General features: G+C 35.9%; 4 protein-coding genes across 8 annotated transcripts; 1 reads left to right on the forward strand and 3 right to left on the reverse strand.

Annotated features, from left to right (window-relative positions):
* Positions 1–777: 777 nt before the first annotated feature.
* LOC123213870 (MACPF domain-containing protein At4g24290-like) lies at positions 778–7,158 on the reverse strand. Of its 4 annotated transcripts, XM_044633493.1 has the most exons (9): positions 6,851–7,158; positions 6,465–6,567; positions 4,924–5,226; positions 3,854–4,092; positions 3,478–3,679; positions 2,935–3,003; positions 2,610–2,796; positions 2,176–2,342; positions 778–1,810 (listed from the first exon to the last, which is right to left on the reverse strand). In XM_044633493.1, exons 3-9 carry the CDS (start codon positions 5,182–5,184, stop codon positions 1,124–1,126), a joined length of 1,812 nt encoding a protein of 603 aa, XP_044489428.1. In that variant the 5' UTR covers positions 5,185–5,226; positions 6,465–6,567; positions 6,851–7,158; the 3' UTR covers positions 778–1,123. The 4 variants fall into 4 exon arrangements, with proteins under 4 accessions (XP_044489428.1, XP_044489426.1, XP_044489427.1 ...); XM_044633491.1 differs by lacking the exon at positions 6,465–6,567 and having other exon boundaries at positions 6,907–7,158; XM_044633492.1 differs by lacking the exon at positions 6,465–6,567.
* A 2,618-nt stretch (positions 7,159–9,776) lies between these two features.
* Positions 9,777–11,476, forward strand: LOC123213559. Of its 2 annotated transcripts, none has more exons than XM_044633018.1 (2): positions 9,777–10,205; positions 10,400–11,476. In XM_044633018.1, the coding sequence occupies exons 1-2, from the start codon at positions 10,001–10,003 to the stop codon at positions 11,254–11,256; spliced, it is 1,062 nt and encodes a 353-aa protein (XP_044488953.1). In that variant the 5' UTR covers positions 9,777–10,000; the 3' UTR covers positions 11,257–11,476. The 2 variants fall into 2 exon arrangements, with proteins under 2 accessions (XP_044488953.1, XP_044488954.1); XM_044633019.1 differs by having other exon boundaries at positions 9,777–10,149.
* Positions 11,477–11,910: 434 nt separating this feature from the next.
* On the reverse strand, positions 11,911–16,200 carry LOC123214219 (stromal 70 kDa heat shock-related protein, chloroplastic). The gene is made up of 8 exons (XM_044633997.1): positions 15,427–16,200; positions 14,277–14,529; positions 14,061–14,140; positions 13,833–13,975; positions 13,632–13,730; positions 13,225–13,414; positions 12,637–13,035; positions 11,911–12,530 (listed from the first exon to the last, which is right to left on the reverse strand). Exons 1-8 carry the CDS (start codon positions 15,994–15,996, stop codon positions 12,123–12,125), a joined length of 2,142 nt encoding a protein of 713 aa, XP_044489932.1. The 5' UTR covers positions 15,997–16,200; the 3' UTR covers positions 11,911–12,122.
* A 630-nt stretch (positions 16,201–16,830) lies between these two features.
* LOC123214220 (phosphoribosylamine--glycine ligase) lies at positions 16,831–19,998 on the reverse strand. Its single transcript, XM_044633998.1, has 4 exons — positions 19,681–19,998; positions 18,583–18,956; positions 17,845–18,375; positions 16,831–17,484 (listed from the first exon to the last, which is right to left on the reverse strand). The coding sequence occupies exons 1-4, from the start codon at positions 19,925–19,927 to the stop codon at positions 17,068–17,070; spliced, it is 1,569 nt and encodes a 522-aa protein (XP_044489933.1). The 5' UTR covers positions 19,928–19,998; the 3' UTR covers positions 16,831–17,067.
* Between the last annotated feature and the right edge of the window lie 703 nt (positions 19,999–20,701).

The following is a 20,701-nucleotide window of genomic DNA, read 5'->3' on the forward strand; positions in this document are numbered from 1 at the left end:
ACAAAAATAATCTCATTTTCAATTAATATAATAAATATCATAAAAAAATTTTAGAATGATTAAATTTAAGAGTATTTAAGTAAAATAATATACTAATATTTTTTTATTTTGTCTAATCAAATATAATAATTATTTTTACTTACCTATTTTTATTAAATATAATAATAATAATTTATACTAATAATTGTCAAAATAATTTACCTTCAAAATAGTCTTTCAATTTTGATAATAAAATATTTTTTAAACTAAACTCTTCCTCAATCTTAGTATTGATAATAGAGGTTTTTGTTAACTTCAAGAGGGTTTTCTTTTTTGATTGTACAAAACCTTGGATGTCCATGTTGAGTTTCGAAATTTTTTACTTTGATTACAAGTAAAATTCAAGTAGAAAATCCTTCTCTATAAAATTTTCAACTGATAATAATGTTTATATTAATTAAATTTTAGCTGTTTGATATGGTTTTATTAATCTGTCCAGTGGAATTGGAACACATCGGCTGTTTTTGTTGGTCACATGCTCTACGTTAGCTGTTCAATGAGAGAAGAACTCGTGGGCTAGTGTCGTGATTCCACCGCAATACTGTGGGAGTTCTTCTCGTAGAGGGAAAACCAGGGAGGGGCCAGTTAGCAGTAAGAATTAAGGGGTTTTTAAGAAATCGTATTCTGTTATTTTCATTGTTTAATTATAAGACTTTGAAATCTTTTCTACAGTAATGACGAGTAATTCTTTTTTTTTTTTTTTTTCAAAAAACACTAATTAAACTTTTGTCCAAATAATGGAAGCTTAAAGATGATTTGGTATACCTTGGTAAACAAAAATCAACCATTCTCAACTTCGATAGTCAGCTTGTTCTCTGTTTGTAACCCCACTGAACGGTAGGCAGCCAGCACTATCATCAGGAATCTACATCAAAAATACAAAAATAAATTACATGAGACAAATGATGATGGAACACAATTCATACAACCACCATCGTCAATCCTTGAAGCATTACTATACATTCTTGATTTGCACCAGCAAAGGTTTCTTCAATCAATTCACCAATTCTGCATCATTTTCGCTCACTTTCTTCGATTGTGTTTGTTGTCGTTCTTCTGTATAGGAGACCGGTAAAAAAATCTTCTACTGCTCTTCTAGGTCTTCTTCATCTGGCATTATTACAGTCAACAAAGAATACTTAACCCGCAGAGAGATCCGGCCCTTCTCAACAACTAGTCTTGCCCCGGACACCACCCAATAGCCAGGAGGATCCTGCGGCCCTCTTGTAACCTCTGTTGTATCAACAAATTTTAGAAGCTTTGGCGCTTGGACAGGCACTGGAGGACCACCAGGGTAGACGGCTGAGTTTATGTTAACATCAGCTGGCCGTGGAGGTGGCTTCTGTACATTTGTGAAGTGATGGCTGATTAATGTTGATATGAGTCCTGACTTGGGTGTCAAACCTGGTGATCCTTCCCACTCCGGATGCTTGACAGCTGCAGCTCCCAAAACAGTTGAGAAGCGGAGTCGCAAAAAGAGAATACTTTTGAACCCGTGATGCTCAACCTGTAACTGTGCCCCGGTAACTATCGAAAGATCCTCATCAGACTCCACAGGAGCAGTGCAGACATGAGAGTAGTTCTTCCACTGAACCTTCTCGTAGTATTTACGATCATTACTCTCCCGATGCAAGTTGCCATTCGGATCGTCTATGAGTTGGAACACTTTTGGAAGAGAGGAGAGATGTTGCACGTGGATAGCCAGGTGATTGTTGCTTCTGCCTTCTAGATAAAGCCGAAGGCCAGTCACAGGTCTCCGACCCACATCGACCTGTAGATAGTACACAAATTAAACTTTCTCACAGCAACATCAGAGGATTTTGCAAAGCAATCAAGATTTGAATAGTAGGTAACTGATATGAACTTATTTAAGAATTTCAATATAAAAATTAAAGAAACACAATAATGGAAATCTCAATGAAACATGGTAGATAATAGAGTAATATATAAATGGAGTTAATTGATTTTACTGCTATTTGGTTTTGAAACGCTAAGGATTTTCTATGGTCAAAATGAGATTCTAAGGCAGCCCGGGAAGACATAGAAGGCCTAACATATGTTTTAAACCTTCATGACAAAACAGTACGATTAATGAATTTAATACCAATGAAACTTAAACTAGCGGAAAAGCTTTACCAGATTAGTGTTTACAAAAAGCTTGGGTCCCATGAAACTGAATTTTAAGGATGAAGTACTTTGTTGCTTTCGTTGCAGACCAAGGGGAAGCTCACTGAAAACAGGTGCCCACTGCCTTGGCAACTGAAATTCCAGAAATTGGTGGAGTTCTTCGATTGGCGGTTTATCTGCAAGAGCAACAGCAGATCATGTGAGCCTGTAAGTTGTCAAATGTTTTACTCTAACTCATATTCTACACTTAATTGTATAAAAGCCGCAGAATTGCCATTACAAGGCTAGTCCCCACATGATATCTAAATGCATTGGTTAGCAAGGAACAAGAATACAGATTCTCATTGGCTCTGATCAAAACACTAAAATGTTTACTGACTTATTAACTGGAATGCAAACTTAGATGCTCTAAATATGCAAACAGAAGAGCAGCTCTTGCTCACATCGTAAGTAGAGATTTATGGCATGGCTTAAGAAGCCACTCCCTGGGACTCCATTTAGCAGAGAAGTAATTGGGATGAACGACATTGAGATCACATCAGGCTCAAACTGAACAGTGTGTAACCACTCATTATGAGATAAGTTTCGGTAATCATTTCCACCTCTCCTCTTGCAATTGCTTACAATATCCTGCAAAGTAGATGATAATATCAAATTTTATAGTGTAAGATTTTAAAAAAAAAAAAAAGCAAATGAAAACCATAAACATAAGCATCTGACAGATGAGCATTAAACTAGGCTATTATGTGCGTATATGATAAAACACACCTCTTTGTGTGAATAAGAACTAGATGGGCCAGTATCAGCAAACCTCAGCCGCTGCTCCCTGATTTCAAACTGAAATAAATATAACTAGATAAGACACTTGGAGAATACAACTGCAGCAAACCATATTTCTTGCTTTTCCAAATTGCCAACTGAATAGTTTGCAGATGAATCAAATTCCTCAACCAACTTTAAATAGACGTAAAAATTTTGAAATGTTGTGCATGGCAATAGTTTAAAAAAAGATCAAGCATGCAAAACAGTATAGACGACAAAAACATTACTGGGTTTGTTACTGAATAGATATGATTGTATGATTGGGTTGACTACTACCCTGACACCATCTACTTCAGCTTATTATTACATTCTCATACATAAAATATGATTTACCTAAATCTAAACAGGTAAAAGCAATCCACATAAAACTAATATTAAAATATCCACACAACTCCATAAGTAACCATCTTTTGAGTCCTTTGAAACAATACAAAAAAGCACATAACCAAGAAAAGGAAAAATAATTGTATAGAAAAGTTCATCACAAACCTTGTCATTCTGGTAAAGTCGTTCAGAAGGCATGCTATATTGTCCATTAGCATCTAAAAACCTTTTATCTGCCATCTCCTTTAATCGTTTTTGTACATCAGCAGGTTGAAGGGTTGATGAATGCTGCTGTTTTACATATATTACATCCTTCCCTCCCATTTTCACACCAACAATAATATGTGTGCCAAATGTCTCAATAAAACTGGAATAATGAGCATAATGCTATAAACTCATTGCATGATGGAGAATCTAGGATCCAATTGTTTTAGAAAGTAAAATGCTTAGGAACTGAAATATTCCATCACTTCTCTTAATTAGATTCAATTCTCTTTTTAAGTAGGATTTAGGTTGCTAATTCAATTGGTTTACTATTTACCTTGCTAGTGCAGAAGGTTCCCACACAGATGGGACGGCTTTCTTTACATGATCTCGAAGCACCATCTGTGATTTCTCCAATGCAACAGTGTAGAGTGAGATGAACACCCCATCAAAAGCAAGAGTCTTGGTGTTGGCTGCATCTTTCTGCCAACAACTTGAGAAATCAAACATGGCATTGAAGAGACCTGAAGGAATTTTACCAGTTAAAGATAGCTCCTGATTGAACTGCTCTGACATCTGGGGCAAAAGGGAGGAAGCAAAAGAGAAAGAAAGGTGTCAAAGACAACCAAAACCAATGGTGACTCCTTTATTATTATGATTATAGTTAAGTAAACAAACATATTAACTACCCAGTTACATTTCATTCAAACAACCTAGTCTAAGTAATACTGAGCAATATGCAATCCCACAATCTCCGTGCTCAAACTCTTTGATCTAAAGTAAGAATTAAATCCCAAATGCAACACACCCAAGTCTAAACAGTGTCTTCTGCTATTACAGCAGTTGAAATATAAGAAACTGTTACCCAAAAGTGCCATCTACCAAGTGCAATGAATACCATGGTATCACAATCACTAACACAGTAACATTCAAATACTGGTAAGAATATGTGTAAATGATGTCAGGAGTTTCAGTTTGAATTGGATCAAACCGTTTTTTTTTTTTTTTAAATTTTGGTTAAGCCACAATGACTCAAATGCAACCAAAACAATGCAATGATATCAACTACTTCAACTCTTATGTAGCATAAATTAACAGAGCAGCTTTGATTCTTCAACAATGTACAGGGATTCACATGTTGCATTCAAATGCATAGAGTAGCATAACTAAGCAGTACACAACAATGGATAAATAGTCTCCAATACTTAGTAACAAAAGAGTATATCGAAAGTGTCACATCTTAAAAAAGGTCGCATTATCTTTTTTTTTCCCAAAAAAATAAAAAATAATAATTTTATTTTTCAAAATTATAGCATCGAATTGCTAATTACATTTGTGACCAAAAAAATTAATGATTACATAACATTTACTATAAAACAAGAAAAACATAGAAAAATAAAGACTCACCTGCTGAAAAGAGAGAACATCAGACCTAAACCTTATGCGCTCACCCTTATCACATTTTATAGATTTGGGCACGTTGGGAATAGATATCCCACCAGGCAAAACAATCTCCTGAATTCCATCTTGATCAATCTCAATTAACCGGGAATCACTCAAATCCCCTTTACAGTATTTCAACCTCAGATCTATTGCAACATCATATCCACGTCCGATTGACCCAATAGCAACTTCAGCAGCCTTATTAGCTGGAACCTTAAGTGCCATTACTCAACACATTACTCCTTTTTCAGCAAAACCACATCAAGCCTACCATAAAGTTCAATACAGCATATTGAGCTCAAGTTAATCAAAACTTATAGCATTATCAGGTTTTTTGATAAAATATAGGATCATCAAAGATTGACCAAATCAAAACCTTACAGCTAAATTAGGATGTGCATTTTTATCTCAATTTAAACTCAATTTTTACACAAATCCAAATATAGAGCAGACAAAAACTCCAGACAAAGTAGAAACAGACATATTTAATTAAAATTAATCTAAATTTTAAAAAAGTGTACCTACAAACCAGATTTAAGCCAAATCTATAGATCAATAACAAAAATCCAGAGAATAGTAAAACATTTGAAAAAATGTACATAAATAAACAAAATCCATACCAAACTAACCTCATTACACATATTTAAAATATTTTTGCAAAAAAGTTTACATTTATAGCACTTGACGAGCATATTCACCTTAAATCAACAAATTCTACATAAATTTCAAACACAAAGCAGATCCAAATGATACCAATAACTACAACCAATCTTATTCATCTCAATTAAGCAAACTTACATTGCTTTTTCTACATAAATTAGATCTGAATTCACCAAAAATTCAAGCATAAGCATGATCAATTCAAATTAACTCTGTAAAGAGCTCAAAGCATGCAGTTATAGCTAATTGAAACCAAACTTTAAGCATTCTACAGACAAAAAGCAGAGTTCAACTCTCTACACAATCAAATACAAGCATAATCGGCTCAAATTCACCAGTGTTCTACAAATTTCACCTGCTCACACAAATATTCAGCAGCCAATCGATTATGTAAGTAAAAAGCTTGAGTTCCTGATCACACATTGTTCAAAACAAGCAGGTTTTAAATGAAACAAACAAACTTCAAACAGTAAACAGACAAAAACTAGATCTAAACTCTCAACACAAGAAAATACAGGTAAATTCAGCTGAAATTCCACACATTTCACACACTGTCAAACCATTCTTGAGTTAGCTGGCCATACATTAGGTGAAGAATAGATTGAAAAAAAGTTTTTTGAATAACAGAAACTAAGCCAATTCAATGCATTTAATGGATAAAAACCAGATATATACCCTTTACACGAACATTCTCTGCTCAAATTCACTAAAGTCACATGCATTTTATGTGCTTCATCAAGTCAAACTTCAGGTACAGCCCGCCCGTACAGCATGCAAATTTTCACAGACGGTCAAAAACAAGTATTTATACTAAAAACGAAGCTAATTTGATACATTTCACATACCAAGACCAGATTTAAACTCTTTGAACAATCAAGCACAAGCAAATTCAGCTCAAAGTCACTAAACTTCCATCCAGTTCACCTACAACCCGTCCGTGCCACAGATCTTTAAAAAAAAAAAAAAAACAGTATAAACAAGCAGTTCCTAGATAGAACTACGCAAATTCTACGCATTCCACACACGAAAACCAGATCTAAACACTTTACACAATCAAATACAATAAAATTCTGCTCAAATCCACTAAACTCCCGTGCATTTAACGCCCTTTATGACAATCAAACCTTACACTACAACCGGTACGTACAGTATATTTAACAAACTCGCTTGAACTTCAAATTAACAGGAAACAAAATAAAATAAATAAAAAAGAATTAAACAAGTAACTCACAGAGAAGAAAAAAATGAAATCGAACGCAATCAATCCAAGAGAGTGAGTGTGCGTGCCTTTTACTCAAAGTCCTCGATTCAACAGCAAGTGCGAGAAGTCGCTCCGATTGGCCACCAAACCCTAGAGGCGTTCGGTCCTCGAGAAAAGAAAAGAAAAGAAAATTCTAGAGAGAGACTGAAGGAAAATAAAAATCAGAAGAGAGAGAAACCGGGCGAGATGAGAATAATTATAATAATAAACTGGAAATAAAAACAGATTAATTAGCTTAACTAATTGTGATTACGATAGAAGTAAAAATGAGTGAGTTTGTTTTGTTGTGTTTCCGAAAGTGTTTTAACGTTAATTTATAGAGAAAGGGAAGAGTCAAAAGAGGTGGGTGGTAAGGTCACAGAGTTGTTACTTAAAGTCCAATTGACGGTTCACCAAATCTTCACGTTTTCCAAAACTGAATACGAGGTGCCAAAATTTTACTGTCGTTGCTGTGATTAACGAGTCTAATTTTAAACATAAACGCAAAGATCAAATCTTCGATAATATTTTAAAGGGTGAAAGATGATTTTCACCTAAATTTTAATTTAATTTAAAAAATATATTTATGATAATTAAAAATTTTAAATATTTATTTATAGATTAATTTTTATTAAAATATTTAATTATAAATAAGAATAAATTTGTTATTTTATTTTTATACAAAAAATATATTATTTATATTCTTTTTATATTTTAAAAAATAATATTTTAATTTAGTGTCTCAAATTTGAAAATATAATATTTCATCTTTACAAACTCTGAGGGGGCGTTTGGTTTCAGTATTTAAATATTACAATAATTATATTACTAATGCTAACGTGACAAATAATATAGGTGGTAACCTAATTACCACATTCACTTTAGGTATTTAAATATTACCAAGATAATTTTGATTTTATTATAATTATATTATTATTTATTAATTTTTTAAAATAAAATAAATTTATTTTTAATTAATATGACAAATAAGATAAAAATATTTTAAAATAATTATATTTAAGGACATTTAAGTAAAATAATTTATTAGTAATCTTTTATTATCTTTAACCAAACACAATAATTATTTATACCTATCAAATTTTATCAAATATAATAATTATTTATACTCAGTAATCTTCTAAGTAATCTCTATTTAAGGTAATTTTTCGATTTTGGTAATAAAATATTATTCAAATTAAACGTTTCTTTAAAATTTTTATCTCTTCAATGATAAGAATATCGCCGATGATGACCACTATTTTCTATTTATCATAATTGATGATGTCTTACAATAAAAGAAAAAGTACCAATTCAATGAATTGAAGATAAAAAAAAAAATTGAAATTAAATAAAATAAGGTAAACATGGGAGTCTAACTAGAAAATTTGACTATTATTTATCCTAAGTTTTAATAAGAAAAGAGAAATATTATTCGTCTTCGACTTATTATTATTCCTTCTACTTTTCAAATTATTCTGTATGGTTCATTGCATGACCATATAACATGTAAAAAGTGAGGATTATAGATGCCAATATGAAGGCTTTGGATGAGTCAAACATTGAATGGCGGCCCTACGCTAAGGTCAAAATTGTTACATTTATTCTTTTTATTTAATGGGAATTATGGAGTCTTTCCGATTAAAGCCATTTCTTATCACCTTTTCTAAGTATGAAATTATCCATAACGAATTGACTTTACCAATCAACAGAAAACCACCTAAATAATTGGTTGTATTTTGTCAATTATGGTGTGTGTTTGATTTGATCCAACGGTTGTAATGATTCTTTGCTTGTCTCACCTTTTCATCATGTGTTTCGTCTTCTATAGCATGCGTTGTAATCTCTCTATATGTGGAATAAGAAATCAGACGTCTTTCTATATTGACACGTGACAATTTTTTTCTTTTTCCGGTATCTTCCATGTATAATGTGCTGTTACAGAAATCTGCCAGTTTTTAGCATGAATATAAAAATAATATAATGTAATGAAAAATTATAGGCAAAAGACTTATTCACACCCAAGATTAAGCCCAATCTTATATACGTTAATTTCTAAAAATTTATTTATTTATTAAATTTCACTTGTATCCAGTGTAATTATTATTTCATAAAAAATTTTAAAAATTAAAAATTTATCATATTTTTTCTCAGATTTAAAAGTCGAATAAATTCTTCTCACTTCAAATTTTAAAAATAAACATCTCCCCTTAAGATTTTTTCAATTATATTGTTAATAGTTAGAGATGAGAACGATGACATTTTCTCTCCCTCCTAACTTCTCTTTCCATCTTTAACCGATAAAGACAATAATTCATTTTTGTCTTTAACAAAGATAAATCATTGTCTTCATCACGATAGAGAGGGGAGCTTTTATTGGTCAGAGATAGTCGAGAATGAGATAAGATGGAGAGAGAATACTGTTATCATGGTCTCTGACCATCGATAATAGAGCTAAAAAAATCTTAATGGAAAAAATATTTATTTTACAAACTTTAGATAGAAAAAATTTATTAGATTTTTAAATTAAAAATATATATAATAATTTTTTAATATTTTTACTAAATAATTATTTTATTAATAATAATAAAATTTAATAAATAAATAAATATTTAGAGTTTTAAAAATTACTGAATAAATGTTTGAGTGGACAGCTAACACTTGGGGGGAATAAGTCTATGGGCCAAAATTATATCCATTTAAATCCATGAAACTGATGGTCTTAAGACTGAAGTTCTCACCAGAAAATGTCGTGAAGGTTCATGTTAACGGTAAACATAATCTAGTAAAAACTTTAGCCGATATATCTTCCCTTAAAAGGATAAATTAGTAAATGAATATTTCTCAAATATCCACAATATATCGGCCCAAAAATCCGCAACAAAAATCGGCACAGGTGTCTTGACTCTGAATCTTCAAAATTCCATGAAAAATAAAGAAGATAAAACAGAAAAAACAAAATCGAAAATTTTGTTGCATGAACACACACCAACCTGTGGTCTCCCCTTTTCCCTTTGTTATTTTTAGCTCTTCCCGGCTAATTATCTCATCCTTTTCTTCACATTCAACCATTCTATTATTTTCCAATTATTACATTCAACCACTCCGACTCTTTTTTGTATAGGAAATTTGGTCTATCCATATATGGCCAGTGACGGTGGTGGTGGTGGGGCTGGCAGTGGTGCCGCTGATGAAACCTTGTTGACGCCTTTGTCTTCTCCGAAGAACAGGGTGAAGTTTTTGTGTAGCTATGGCGGGAAAATATTGCCCAGAGCCGTTGATGGTAGCCTCAGGTACGTGGGTGGCGAGACACGTGTCGTTGCTGTGCCTCGTGAAATCAATTTCTCCGGTAAATATTTAGATTCTTTATATATATCTTGTGAACTTTAATCAATTGAATCAATTGTGAAATAGTGAATGGTTGAAAATGATGGAGTTAAATTTGGTTGGAGAAATTCAAGCTCGAGTTGGAAGAAAGTATAAAGGGCAATTGAATTTATTGTTGGATGGTTTTAAGGCCTGATTTAGATTATGAAATTGCAGAGCTAATGAAGAAGATTGGCACAATGGTTGAAGGAGAAATTGTTTTGAAATACCAGCTGATTCCTGAGGATCTCGAATCCCTTGTATCCGTCCGAACTGATGAAGATTTGAGGCACATGCTGGAGGAATACGATCGTCATCAAGATACAGAAGGCAATCCCAAGCTGAGAACCTTTCTCTTCCCTTCAAATCCTGTTATAATCGAAAGCCAAACTGGTTCCATTGATCCCCAAGCTATCGACCAACGCTACATCGATGCCATCAATGGCATTGTCCGTACAACCGGTCAATGGAAACTCCCTCCTATAAAAGCCACTCGTTCAATCTTCAGCATTTCCTCAGCGTGTTCGTCTCCAAAATCCACCTCCCCGGAGGGCATTGCTGTTGATTCTTTCCCTTCTGATCTCACGATGAAAATGGAAGGGTACCAGAGCAGTAGGCTTCCTATGCACAAGGTTAAAAGCTCGCCGAGTCTGTGTAGTTTGGGCGGCGGCAGTGTCAGCGGCAGCGGTTTCCATGGCGGGTGCAGCCACCATTGCCACCAACTTCCATATCATTTTCACGCGAACCCTCAGCATCAGCCACAGCAACAGCAGCAGGCGTCATACGTGCACGGTTACCAGGTTCACAGGCCGCCGAATGTGTCGTTGACGCAGGCCGACTTCCAGAGGCCACCGCCGGTGGGGCATGGGCAACAGCCATTCTTCGCAAGAAGCAGCTCAACAAGTAGAAGTCTTTTAGGAATTGGGAGTTATAGTAAGTATGGAATTGATGAGGCAGCAGCTTATGGAATTAGGAGGCCTCAGAGAGCAGGTAGTGTTCCACTTAGTCCAAAGAAGGGAAGAGTAAATGAATAAAAGACATTAGTTGATAATATGGATCAGATTAATTAGCAAATCGATGGATGAAGATAGGATGAGTACTGCCTTTTCTTTGTTCAATATTTTCAGATTCTTTCTCTGTGAATGTTTTTCGCTGTGGTATAAATGGCTGCTTTGCTTTGTCCATTCAATAGGCTCAATGGATTTCGATCGTCCGTAAATTTTATTTATATACACACTGTAATACAAAATGAAATTCCTCGGAGAGATATAGGATTTTGACTAAATTCATTCCTTGTTTATTGGTGGTCCATTAATTCATGTTTACTGTTGAACTCCTTGTTTTGCAGGATTTAGTAGGTTGTAGTAGCGGGATCAGAATCTATTTTCTATATGAAATTTTGCAGGAGTAAATGAAACTGTGTATTTTACCATGAAAAGACAGGGCAATCTATTCACAAGTTCATTTCAATTTAAGCTAAAAAACTAAAATATGTTCCATATAAGATGATAATTTGCATTATCAAAAAGAGCGTATAAGCAGGGAATCATCAGATTTTTTTGGCATGTTTAGAAATTTTATAAAAGTTCGTCTCAAATTTATTCCAAATTACGAGTAAACCAAAGGTTTTGACTTGTAAAGAGCTGTTGAAGACAGCGAGAGAATAAGGGAATGATGCATGCAAAATATTTTCATGAAGAATCCATTATTACCATTATGAATCTAAACAAACAGCAAGAGCATTTCATGTGCCCAATTATACTACCATGGGTACCTATTCAGCGTTTCATCCTCTATATATTCCTAGAAACAAATTCCAAATCCGTTCCCCATGCAACAAAAATGACATCACTGCAAAACATTTTCTTATACACATTTCCAATTAGAGTGGCTAATTTTCTCACTTGCTGTCAGTGAAATCGGCATCAATCACATCACCGTCAGGTCCCTTGTTTGATGAATCTGAACTACCGGCTTCAGCCCCAGGAGCAGGTCCAGCCCCAGGAGGAGCTCCTCCTGCACCTGGTTGATTGTAGAGGGACTGGCCAATTTGCATGACTTCTTGATTAAGTGCAGCCATGGCATCTTTTATTCCTTGGGTAGCGCCGCCTGCAACTGCATCCTTTAGCTCTTGCAATTTTGCCTCAACCTTCTCTTTGACAGGGCCGGGAACCTTGTCTCCAAGCTCCTTTAGCTGTTTCTCTGTCTGGTAGATAACGGAATCTGCCTGATTCTTTGTGTCTATGGCGTCTCTCTTCTCCTTATCCTCTGCGGCAAACCTCTCAGCTTCGCTAACCATTCTCTCAACCTGCATTTTATGGTCCAAAAATTCCTTCAGCACTCATTCTACCAAGAACAGGGTAATTCCAACTTTAAATATTTCATTTGCTATAAATTATGAGAATCATACTCACCTCATCACTCGGCAAGGTGCTAGCACCTGTAATAGTGATGTCTTGCTTCTTTCCAGTACCTTTGTCAACAGCAGCGACAGAGAGAATACCATTGGCATCAATATCAAATTTGACTTCAATTTGGGGAACCCCACGAGGTGCTGGTGGGATGCCATCTAGACGGAAGCTGCCAAGAGATTTATTGTCCCTAACAAACTCTCTTTCACCTTGAAGCACATTAATCTCAACACTGGTTTGTCCATCTGCAGCAGTTGAGAACACTTCTGATTTGGAAGTAGGAAGAGTAGTGTTTCTTGGTATGATCTTTGTCATAACACCACCAAGCGTCTCCAAACCAAGAGACAGTGGTGTCACATCCAAAAGCACAATGTCGCTTACATCCCCAGATAGAACACCAGCCTAGAATATTAAGAGAAAATAAAAATTGTCATATTATGGATCTGGAATGTAAGAGAATAGTGAAACCACAATGTATCCACAGGTTCTAGTCATATGTCGTTGAAGAGAAAATTAGAATCATCTAAAGTTTACTGCACCCAACATTGACGAAGCTAAGAATATGAAATATTTCAGTAAGGTTGAACCAACCTGAACTGCAGCCCCCAAGGCAACAACTTCATCAGGGTTCACAGTAACATTGGGATCCTTTCCTGTCATCTTCTTTACAAGCCCCTGAACAGCTGGGATACGTGTTGATCCACCAACAAGGATCACCTCATCTAAATCTTTGAATGAAAGTTTTGCATCCTTCAAAGCAGTTTCAACTGGTCTCTTGAGCCTACAAAAGATAAATTGTATAGATGAGATCACAAAAAAAAAAAAAAAAAAAAAAGACTTGCAGCCAAATGGTGATGAACTAGAAATAACTACAAGAGATAAGCATCTAACCACTGATGGGAACTTCATAATTAGACCCATTCATTCCAATAAAATAGTCTTATCAAAACACATTTCCACATATAGAGATGAGCAGTATTTAATCAAATATTAGGAACCTGTCAAGCAGATCTGAACACAATTCCTCAAACTTGGCCCTGGTGAGGGTGGTCTCAATGTGTTTAGGTCCATCTGCAGTTGCCGTAATAAAAGGCAAGCTGGGAAAAAAAAAAAAGAAATTAATTAGTACAAAAAAAGCCAGTGCGAGGAATATGCAGGTGTGTGCACACAATAGAAAGACACACATATAAACAATATACCTGATGTTTGTCTGAGTCAAGGATGACAGCTCCATCTTCGCTTTCTCCGCAGTTTCTGTTAGCCTCTGAAGAGCTTGTTTGTCTTTCAAAAGATCAATGCCTTCATCTCTCTTGAAGTCAGCAGCAAGCCAATCAACAATCCTCTACATAGAATTTCAATTAATTGTCAGTTTATAAGCACTCAAACAAACCAGGAAATCATGTGTGACTAAGTGTGAAAATAGCAACCTTGTCAAAGTCATCACCACCCAAATGTGTATCTCCTGAAGTAGAGAGTACTTCAAACACTCCATCACCAACCTCAAGTACTGCAATCAAAGATATTGGATAAGCCAAAATTGAAATATTCAAGCCTTACTAAATCTCCCCATTCAAATACAATAAAACTTTCACTTGGCTAGCCACAAAAGACAATAAAAACCCAATTAACGTCTGCAAAAGTACCTGAAACATCAAAGGTACCACCACCAAGGTCAAAAACTAAGATGGTCTCATTGTTTTTCTTCTCAAATCCGTATGCCAAAGAAGCAGCAGTAGGCTCATTGATGATACGAAGAACTTCTAAGCCTGCAATGCGACCAGCATCTTTGGTTGCTGTTCTCTGGGAATCATTGAAGTATGCAGGCACAGTTACCACAGCTTTAGCTACTTTGTCATTCAAAAACTTTGATGCATCATCTACAAGCTTCCTCAAAACCTATATTAAAAAGACAAGATAAACTGATTATCAGACAATATTCTGATTATGGTAATAGTAGATAATTTAGTACAACCATAAAAGGAAATACAAAACCATTGCACCACAAAACCATGAACCAAACCAAATTAACTAAGCTGCAATACATGAAAACCATCTACCATTTTCCAATGGCTTTTAGTGAAGGGCAGAACTTATCGCCAGCTAAAATGAGACCAACATTAAACTACCACATCATTGATGTACCCAAACACTCAGCGTCAACTCCTCAAAACATCAGACAACTATAAAATACCTAAGATTTAACAATGATTCTGCAGGCCTGGTAAACAAACACCATATTCAAAAAAGGTTTTCCGGGTATAATGAAAACAATGAATATAATGATAAATAAACACCATATTCATTTTCACAACATTTTCTCAGAAAAACAAACCCAGAAAAAGACCTCAAAATCTTACACACCACAACCAAATTGAACCAAGACCACAGAAAACAAACATCAACTTTAACGATCCATCACACCCAAACAATCCAACCATCGAAAATTTCAATTCACCACAACTGAATCAAATCAAAGCCAACATAAAAGGAAAAAAAAGTTACAACCCCTTTCAAAATTTCCCAAAACTCATCGCCAACATTGCAGAAACCCATACAAAAACATAATCTTCAAATTTCCACACTCCACACACCCCAAATTTAAAACTTTTACCGAACCCACCGCCAAAACAAATCAAATGCATCCCAGTTCATTAATAAAAAAAGTATAATTCAACACCTCAAAATCCAAACTTTCACCACACGCACCCCTAACATTACTAAAAATCACACAAATTCAGAAAACCAAAAAGAACCCCAAAAAACTCAAAACTTCCAGAAACACCATCGTTATACCTGAGCTGAAATCTCCTCAGCAGCAAACTGCTTCCCAATAGCCGGACAATCCAACTTCACATTCCCATTCTCATCTCTGACCACCTTATAACTCACCTGCTTCGACTCCTCATCCACCTCCGACATCTTCCTCCCAATAAACCTCTTCACCGAAAAGAACGTATTCTCGGGGTTCACGACCGCCTGGCGCTTGGCAATTTGCCCCACCAACCTATCCCCATTCTTCGTGTACGCCACCACCGACGGCGTCGTCCTCTGCCCCTCCGCATTCGTCACTATCGTCGGCTTCCCTCCCTCCATCGCCGCCACGGCCGAGTTCGTCGTCCCCAAATCAATTCCCACCACCTTCTCATTCACAACCTTCACGGGCCCCACATTAACCCCCCTTCTACTCTTATTATTCACCTTCAAAAACGCGGCGTTTTGAAACCCCAAACCCGTTCTCCCAACCCTTTGACCCAGAAACACAGTCCTAGCTCCCGAAGACTTGTACTCAACGTTTCGTTTCGCTCTTGAACCGTAAGACAGATTACCCAGAAAGTGGATCTGAGCTGCGGATGAACAAGCCATGATTTTTTGCCTCTGGGTGTCAAAGAGAAGGGTTTTGTTGAGTTAGAGTAAGAGTTTCGAGCGAATTGGAGACGGGTTGAACAGGGTTGAGGGCTGAAAAAGAAGATAAATGTTGCGAAGGGTTTAGGGAGAGAGAGAATGAGGGGTAGGTGGTGACACGTGGCAAGGTTTTGGAAATATCTGGGGCTTTGTGGGTGTGGCTGCCCGGCTACGGTTGGGGTCTTACTTTCGGGTAGATAGACTGGGGGTTTTTAGAGCGTTGGATTGGATTTGTGGACGGAAGGATCGAGGGAATTCGGTAGCTTAGTCTATTCTCGGCAGTAATGGGCCGGGCTGAGTTCCTTAATTTATGTACATTTTTTGTCGGATAATTAAAATATAGAGAGGGTGTTTTGAACAAAGTTGACCACATTGCTGAAAATGGATTCAAATATTAATAGAAAATAGTTAGTTCCTTTATTTTAGAGATTTTTTTGTTAACTGTCCGTTTTATTTGATTTGTCATTTAAATTAACCGAAGTTTTGAATTCTTATTCAGAAGTCAATATCTGAACGTAAGAAGAAGACCACCTCTTATATCATCTGACTCAAGCCCACAGTTGAGAGATTACATTTGCTACACCACTTTAGCTAATTAATGGTTCAAGGCCACATGGATGTGATGGTCGAGATCCGCTAGAAGCTTACAAAGAACCAGAAGAAGCTATTCAACATGACCTGCTTCCAAGTCATAAAAACCCCATAAACAAACGAAAACTGCTCACGGTTATACCAACACAAATGAATGGGAGAAAATTAACATGGTTGCCAAGAGTAAACGTTGCAACCCTTACATAGTGAATCTTGCAGATTCTGTGTATTGAATTAGTATAGCAGGTTTAGGAGTTTCTTTGTTTGAATCTTTAATCTAAGTAGAACAAAGCTGAAGTTTCTCAGGTAACTGAATTTCGCTCAACTCAGAAACACTTTTTTAATACATTATTTTGATAACTCTATAAGCCATTTTCAACAGTTAACATTGAATGATATGTGTGTTCTCAAATGAGCCACCCCTAGTTTCTGGACAAAAATTTACCCTTGTGAGGCAAATTGTTTTTGGGGAAGTGCTCTCCATCCGATATCTCGCCGGTAGAACCCTCCTGGCCAGTTAATTTCCTCTACAGCCTGATAAGCTTGATCTCGTGCTTCTTCAAGATCTTTCCCCTTTGCAGTAACCCCGAGAACACGGCCTCCAGTGGCAATGAAGTTGCCATCAGAGTCAAGTGCAGTTCCTGCATGGAATATCTTGACAGATGGAGCAACTTGTTCTGCCTCTTCAAGATTTCGTATGACAGTGCCTTTCTCATAGGATCCTGGGTAACCCTTGCTTGCCATTACGACCACCATGGCAGAGCCTGGAGACCAGTTCAGTGCCACACCAGTTAGCTCTCCCCTACATGCTGCAAGCAGAACTTGTGCCAGATCAGACTCCAAGCGCACCATCAATACCTGTGACAACATTATTGGGGATATAAGACATGGTTAAAAGAAATCAATACCAAACTATATCATCATTTATGCAATCCATAACATAAACTGAACATTCACCCAAAACATGGTCAGTTGCCCCTTATAGCACAAACACAGAAAACCTATGGTACAAGAAAACATTATGACATCTCATAGGTCGGTAGAACTCTCTCTCTCACTACCTTGTTCCACCATTACAACAAATCACCTACATTGAAATCTCACTACCAACCTATATGCATGAGCTGATGACATGAACAACTCTACAAGAAATAAACTTCTATTTGAATCAATATCTAAATTATAAGTGAGATCATGTTAAGAGAATTTCTAACTAACCTGGCACTCTGGATCTCCGAATCGCACATTATACTCAATTAGCTTAGGTAAGCCAGACTTCTTCTCAATCATGAGCCCAGCATACAAGACACCAACAAACTTACAGCCCTCTGCTGACATTCCCTTCACGGTAGGGAGAATTATAGATTCCATGACCACAGACTGAAGTTCTTTTGTCAAGATAGGTGCTGGAGAGTATGCCCCCATCCCACCAGTGTTTGGCCCCATATCACCATCACCAACTCTTTTATGGTCCTGAGCAGATTCTAGAGGTATGGCATTCTCTCCATCCACAAGGGCAAAAAAGGATGCTTCTTCCCCTTCAAGAAACTCTTCAATAATGATTCGACACCCAGCAGAACCAAAAACATTTTCAATGAGCATTGAATCAACAGCTTCATATGCCTCCTCCAGTGTCATAGCAACAATGACTCCTTTTCCAGCAGCTAATCCATCTGCTTTAACGACAATAGGTGCTCCTTGCTCTTGAATATACTTCTTTGCAGCAGATGGGTCTGTAAATGTTTTATACTGCAGCAACAAATCAAAACATCAGTAAGGAACTTCTCTGGTGAGAGGAAGGAGCAAGGAAAGGTACCATGAACTTGAAGATTTTTAGTTTGCCCACAAAATGGGGGCAAGTAGGAACAAGATGGTACATTCATTACCAATCACGGTCACTTTCTTGGTCTGATCATAACTATCTTTTTTAATCAAGACCAAAGATAAAACACAAACCTTAGCAGTAGGAATTCCGTATTTGTCACACAAATTCTTCATGAAGTTCTTAGAACCTTCCAAAGCAGCAGCTTCTGATGAAGGGCCAAAGGAAGGAATTCCAGCTTTTACAAGATCATTAGAAAGACCAGCAACAAGAGGAGCCTCAGGTCCAACAACAACTAGTCCCACACCCCATTTCTGGCAGAATGAAATTACAGCTTTGCTGTCAAAAACATCAAGATCAGGGATACAAGTTGCATCCCCTGAGCTAGATATCCCTGCATTTCCAGGTGCACAAAATACAGAATCACACGAGCTAGATCGCTTCAAAGCAGAACAAAGTGCATGCTCTCTACCCCCTCCGCCAATAACCAAAACAATTACCCTCTCCTCTGCACCATTCAAAAAAATCAGAATTACTCCACAGTAAATAACTAAATAACAACATCATCCATTTGAACACATCATTCCATCTTTCATCTGATGTCTTTTCATTGAAAAAATTGCACAAAATAACATGTTATGGCCAAACACTGTTTTTTTTTTCTTTTGTAGAACAGTTACACTCACTGCTTTGCTTATAATCCTCCATGCTTCTCAACATCCAAAACAAACATATATTCGTTAATCATATCATGCAACCCACTTGGGACCTGCAAATTCGACAATCCTAAAAACAGGAGAATCAAACTTTTTTGGCACAAAATTCAAACAAACCCCTTCCCAATAATTTCCAACTGGTAAAAAATGAATATAAATGTGTAAATTCACTCTTCTTATTGCTAAAAGGTAGTGTTACAACTCTATTACCAGACCAATTACAACATCTAAATGTTATCCTTTATCAATCACATTTTATGTCACTACTTAAAACATGATTTCCACCATTCACATTTCACCAAAATATCACGTTATTTGTTATCGAAACGCTCATCTGGTAACATTACCAGCTTTACATAGGATAACGTATCATATTAAATCGCTAAAGATATAAATTTTACAAAACAAGAACTCACCCAAGCCAAAAAAACAAAGATTATAAAGCCACAGAATCACAACCCATCAATTAAAAAGATTTTAAAAACCCAGAAAATTCTAACTATTCCAGTGGCTTACCAGGTTTTCTAGTTGCATCAACAGTAATAGACGGCTCTGATTCCTGACAAAAACACGTGAGGGGACTGAAGAACGGCCTTGATTGAGAGACAAACCGTTGAGTAAAGGTGAAACTGAAGTGGGGCTTCAAAGAGAAAGAGTGTTTGCTGCTCTTTAATGAAACAAAAGGGTTTCGATTTTGAAAATGAGATTTCCTGTTGTGGTGGAGCAGTTTCAGAGGAGAAAGGGTGAAACTTGAAGAAGCCATGGCCAGTTTGAGTTGAGTTAATGGATTTTAAGGAGAAGTGAAGGGAGATCAGACCGAACAGAACATGCTCTTGCTTGTGTAGGGTTTAAGCTTATTTCGCAAAACCGGGAGCGGCTCTTTTGAGCCAATCACAATTTAACACGTAGCTATTGTTCTAAAGTAGAAAATTTCAATCTTCTCTCCCCTTCTAATTATGGTTCGAACAATCTCTTTGTAGCATTTTTTAAGTGATTTTTCACAAACTAGGAAATAAATTTACTTGTTTCTTTTTACAATGTAAAAAAATTTATAAAAATGTTTTATATATTAATGCAATATTTAAGGATATTTTATTAAATATTAATGATTTAAATTTATAGGATGAATTTGATAAAATAGATTATAGTTTTGATAATTGAATTGTGAATTTTATTAGAATTAAAAATAATAGAACCGTATTTATATAAGATTGACTTAATTTTAAGGTGAAAATACACATTGATTTGACGAACCATCAATTCTTTTCTTCTTGGATTAAAACTGTGTTTCTTGCACCCATCGAAAAAAGTTCTGTGAGAGGTACTAGCAAATTGTACATGATCACAACTGAACCTGGCATTTTTGCTATTCAACTAACCATTCACGGGCTTGTCTACACTATTTATAAAAGGTCAAGTGCCTTGTTCCCATCCAAGGTTAGGGGTAATTATAGTCCTACCTTCTAACTTCTCAAAATCTAAAATCATAACCATTAACAAAATTCTATTAAAATTTTCAATTAAAATCAAGACTAAA

The sequence above is a fragment of the Mangifera indica genome, chromosome 4, assembly GCF_011075055.1.
Source record: "Mangifera indica cultivar Alphonso chromosome 4, CATAS_Mindica_2.1, whole genome shotgun sequence".
NCBI lineage: Eukaryota > Viridiplantae > Streptophyta > Magnoliopsida > Sapindales > Anacardiaceae > Mangifera > Mangifera indica.

Bases quoted from the DNA above. Each gene is read 5' to 3' on its own strand.
- LOC123213870 (XM_044633491.1), bottom strand. From the start codon at position 5,184: ATGGCACTTAAGGTTCCAGCTAATAAGGCTGCTGAAGTTGCTATTGGG. The intron at 3,680-3,853 runs GTAAATAGTAAA...TCATTATTCCAG, and splicing joins GAACCTTCTGCACTAGCAAG to TTTTATTGAGACATTTGGCA. The intron at 2,797-2,934 runs GTGTGTTTTATC...TCTACTTTGCAG, and splicing joins GTTCTTATTCACACAAAGAG to GATATTGTAAGCAATTGCAA.
- LOC123213559 (XM_044633018.1), top strand. From the start codon at position 10,001: ATGGCCAGTGACGGTGGTGGTGGTGGGGCTGGCAGTGGTGCCGCTGAT. The intron at 10,206-10,399 runs GTAAATATTTAG...ATGAAATTGCAG, and splicing joins TCGTGAAATCAATTTCTCCG to AGCTAATGAAGAAGATTGGC.
- LOC123214219 (XM_044633997.1), bottom strand. From the start codon at position 15,996: ATGGCTTGTTCATCCGCAGCTCAGATCCACTTTCTGGGTAATCTGTCT. The intron at 14,530-15,426 runs GTATAACGATGG...TTTTTAATATAG, and splicing joins CTGAGGAGATTTCAGCTCAG to GTTTTGAGGAAGCTTGTAGA. The intron at 13,731-13,832 runs GTATATTGTTTA...TTTTTTTCCCAG, and splicing joins TTGACTCAGACAAACATCAG to CTTGCCTTTTATTACGGCAA.
- LOC123214220 (XM_044633998.1), bottom strand. From the start codon at position 19,927: ATGGCTTCTTCAAGTTTCACCCTTTCTCCTCTGAAACTGCTCCACCAC. The intron at 18,957-19,680 runs GTAAGCCACTGG...TGAATGGTGCAG, and splicing joins TGATGCAACTAGAAAACCTG to AGGAGAGGGTAATTGTTTTG. The intron at 17,485-17,844 runs GTTAGTTAGAAA...ATGTTGTCACAG, and splicing joins TCGGAGATCCAGAGTGCCAG to GTATTGATGGTGCGCTTGGA.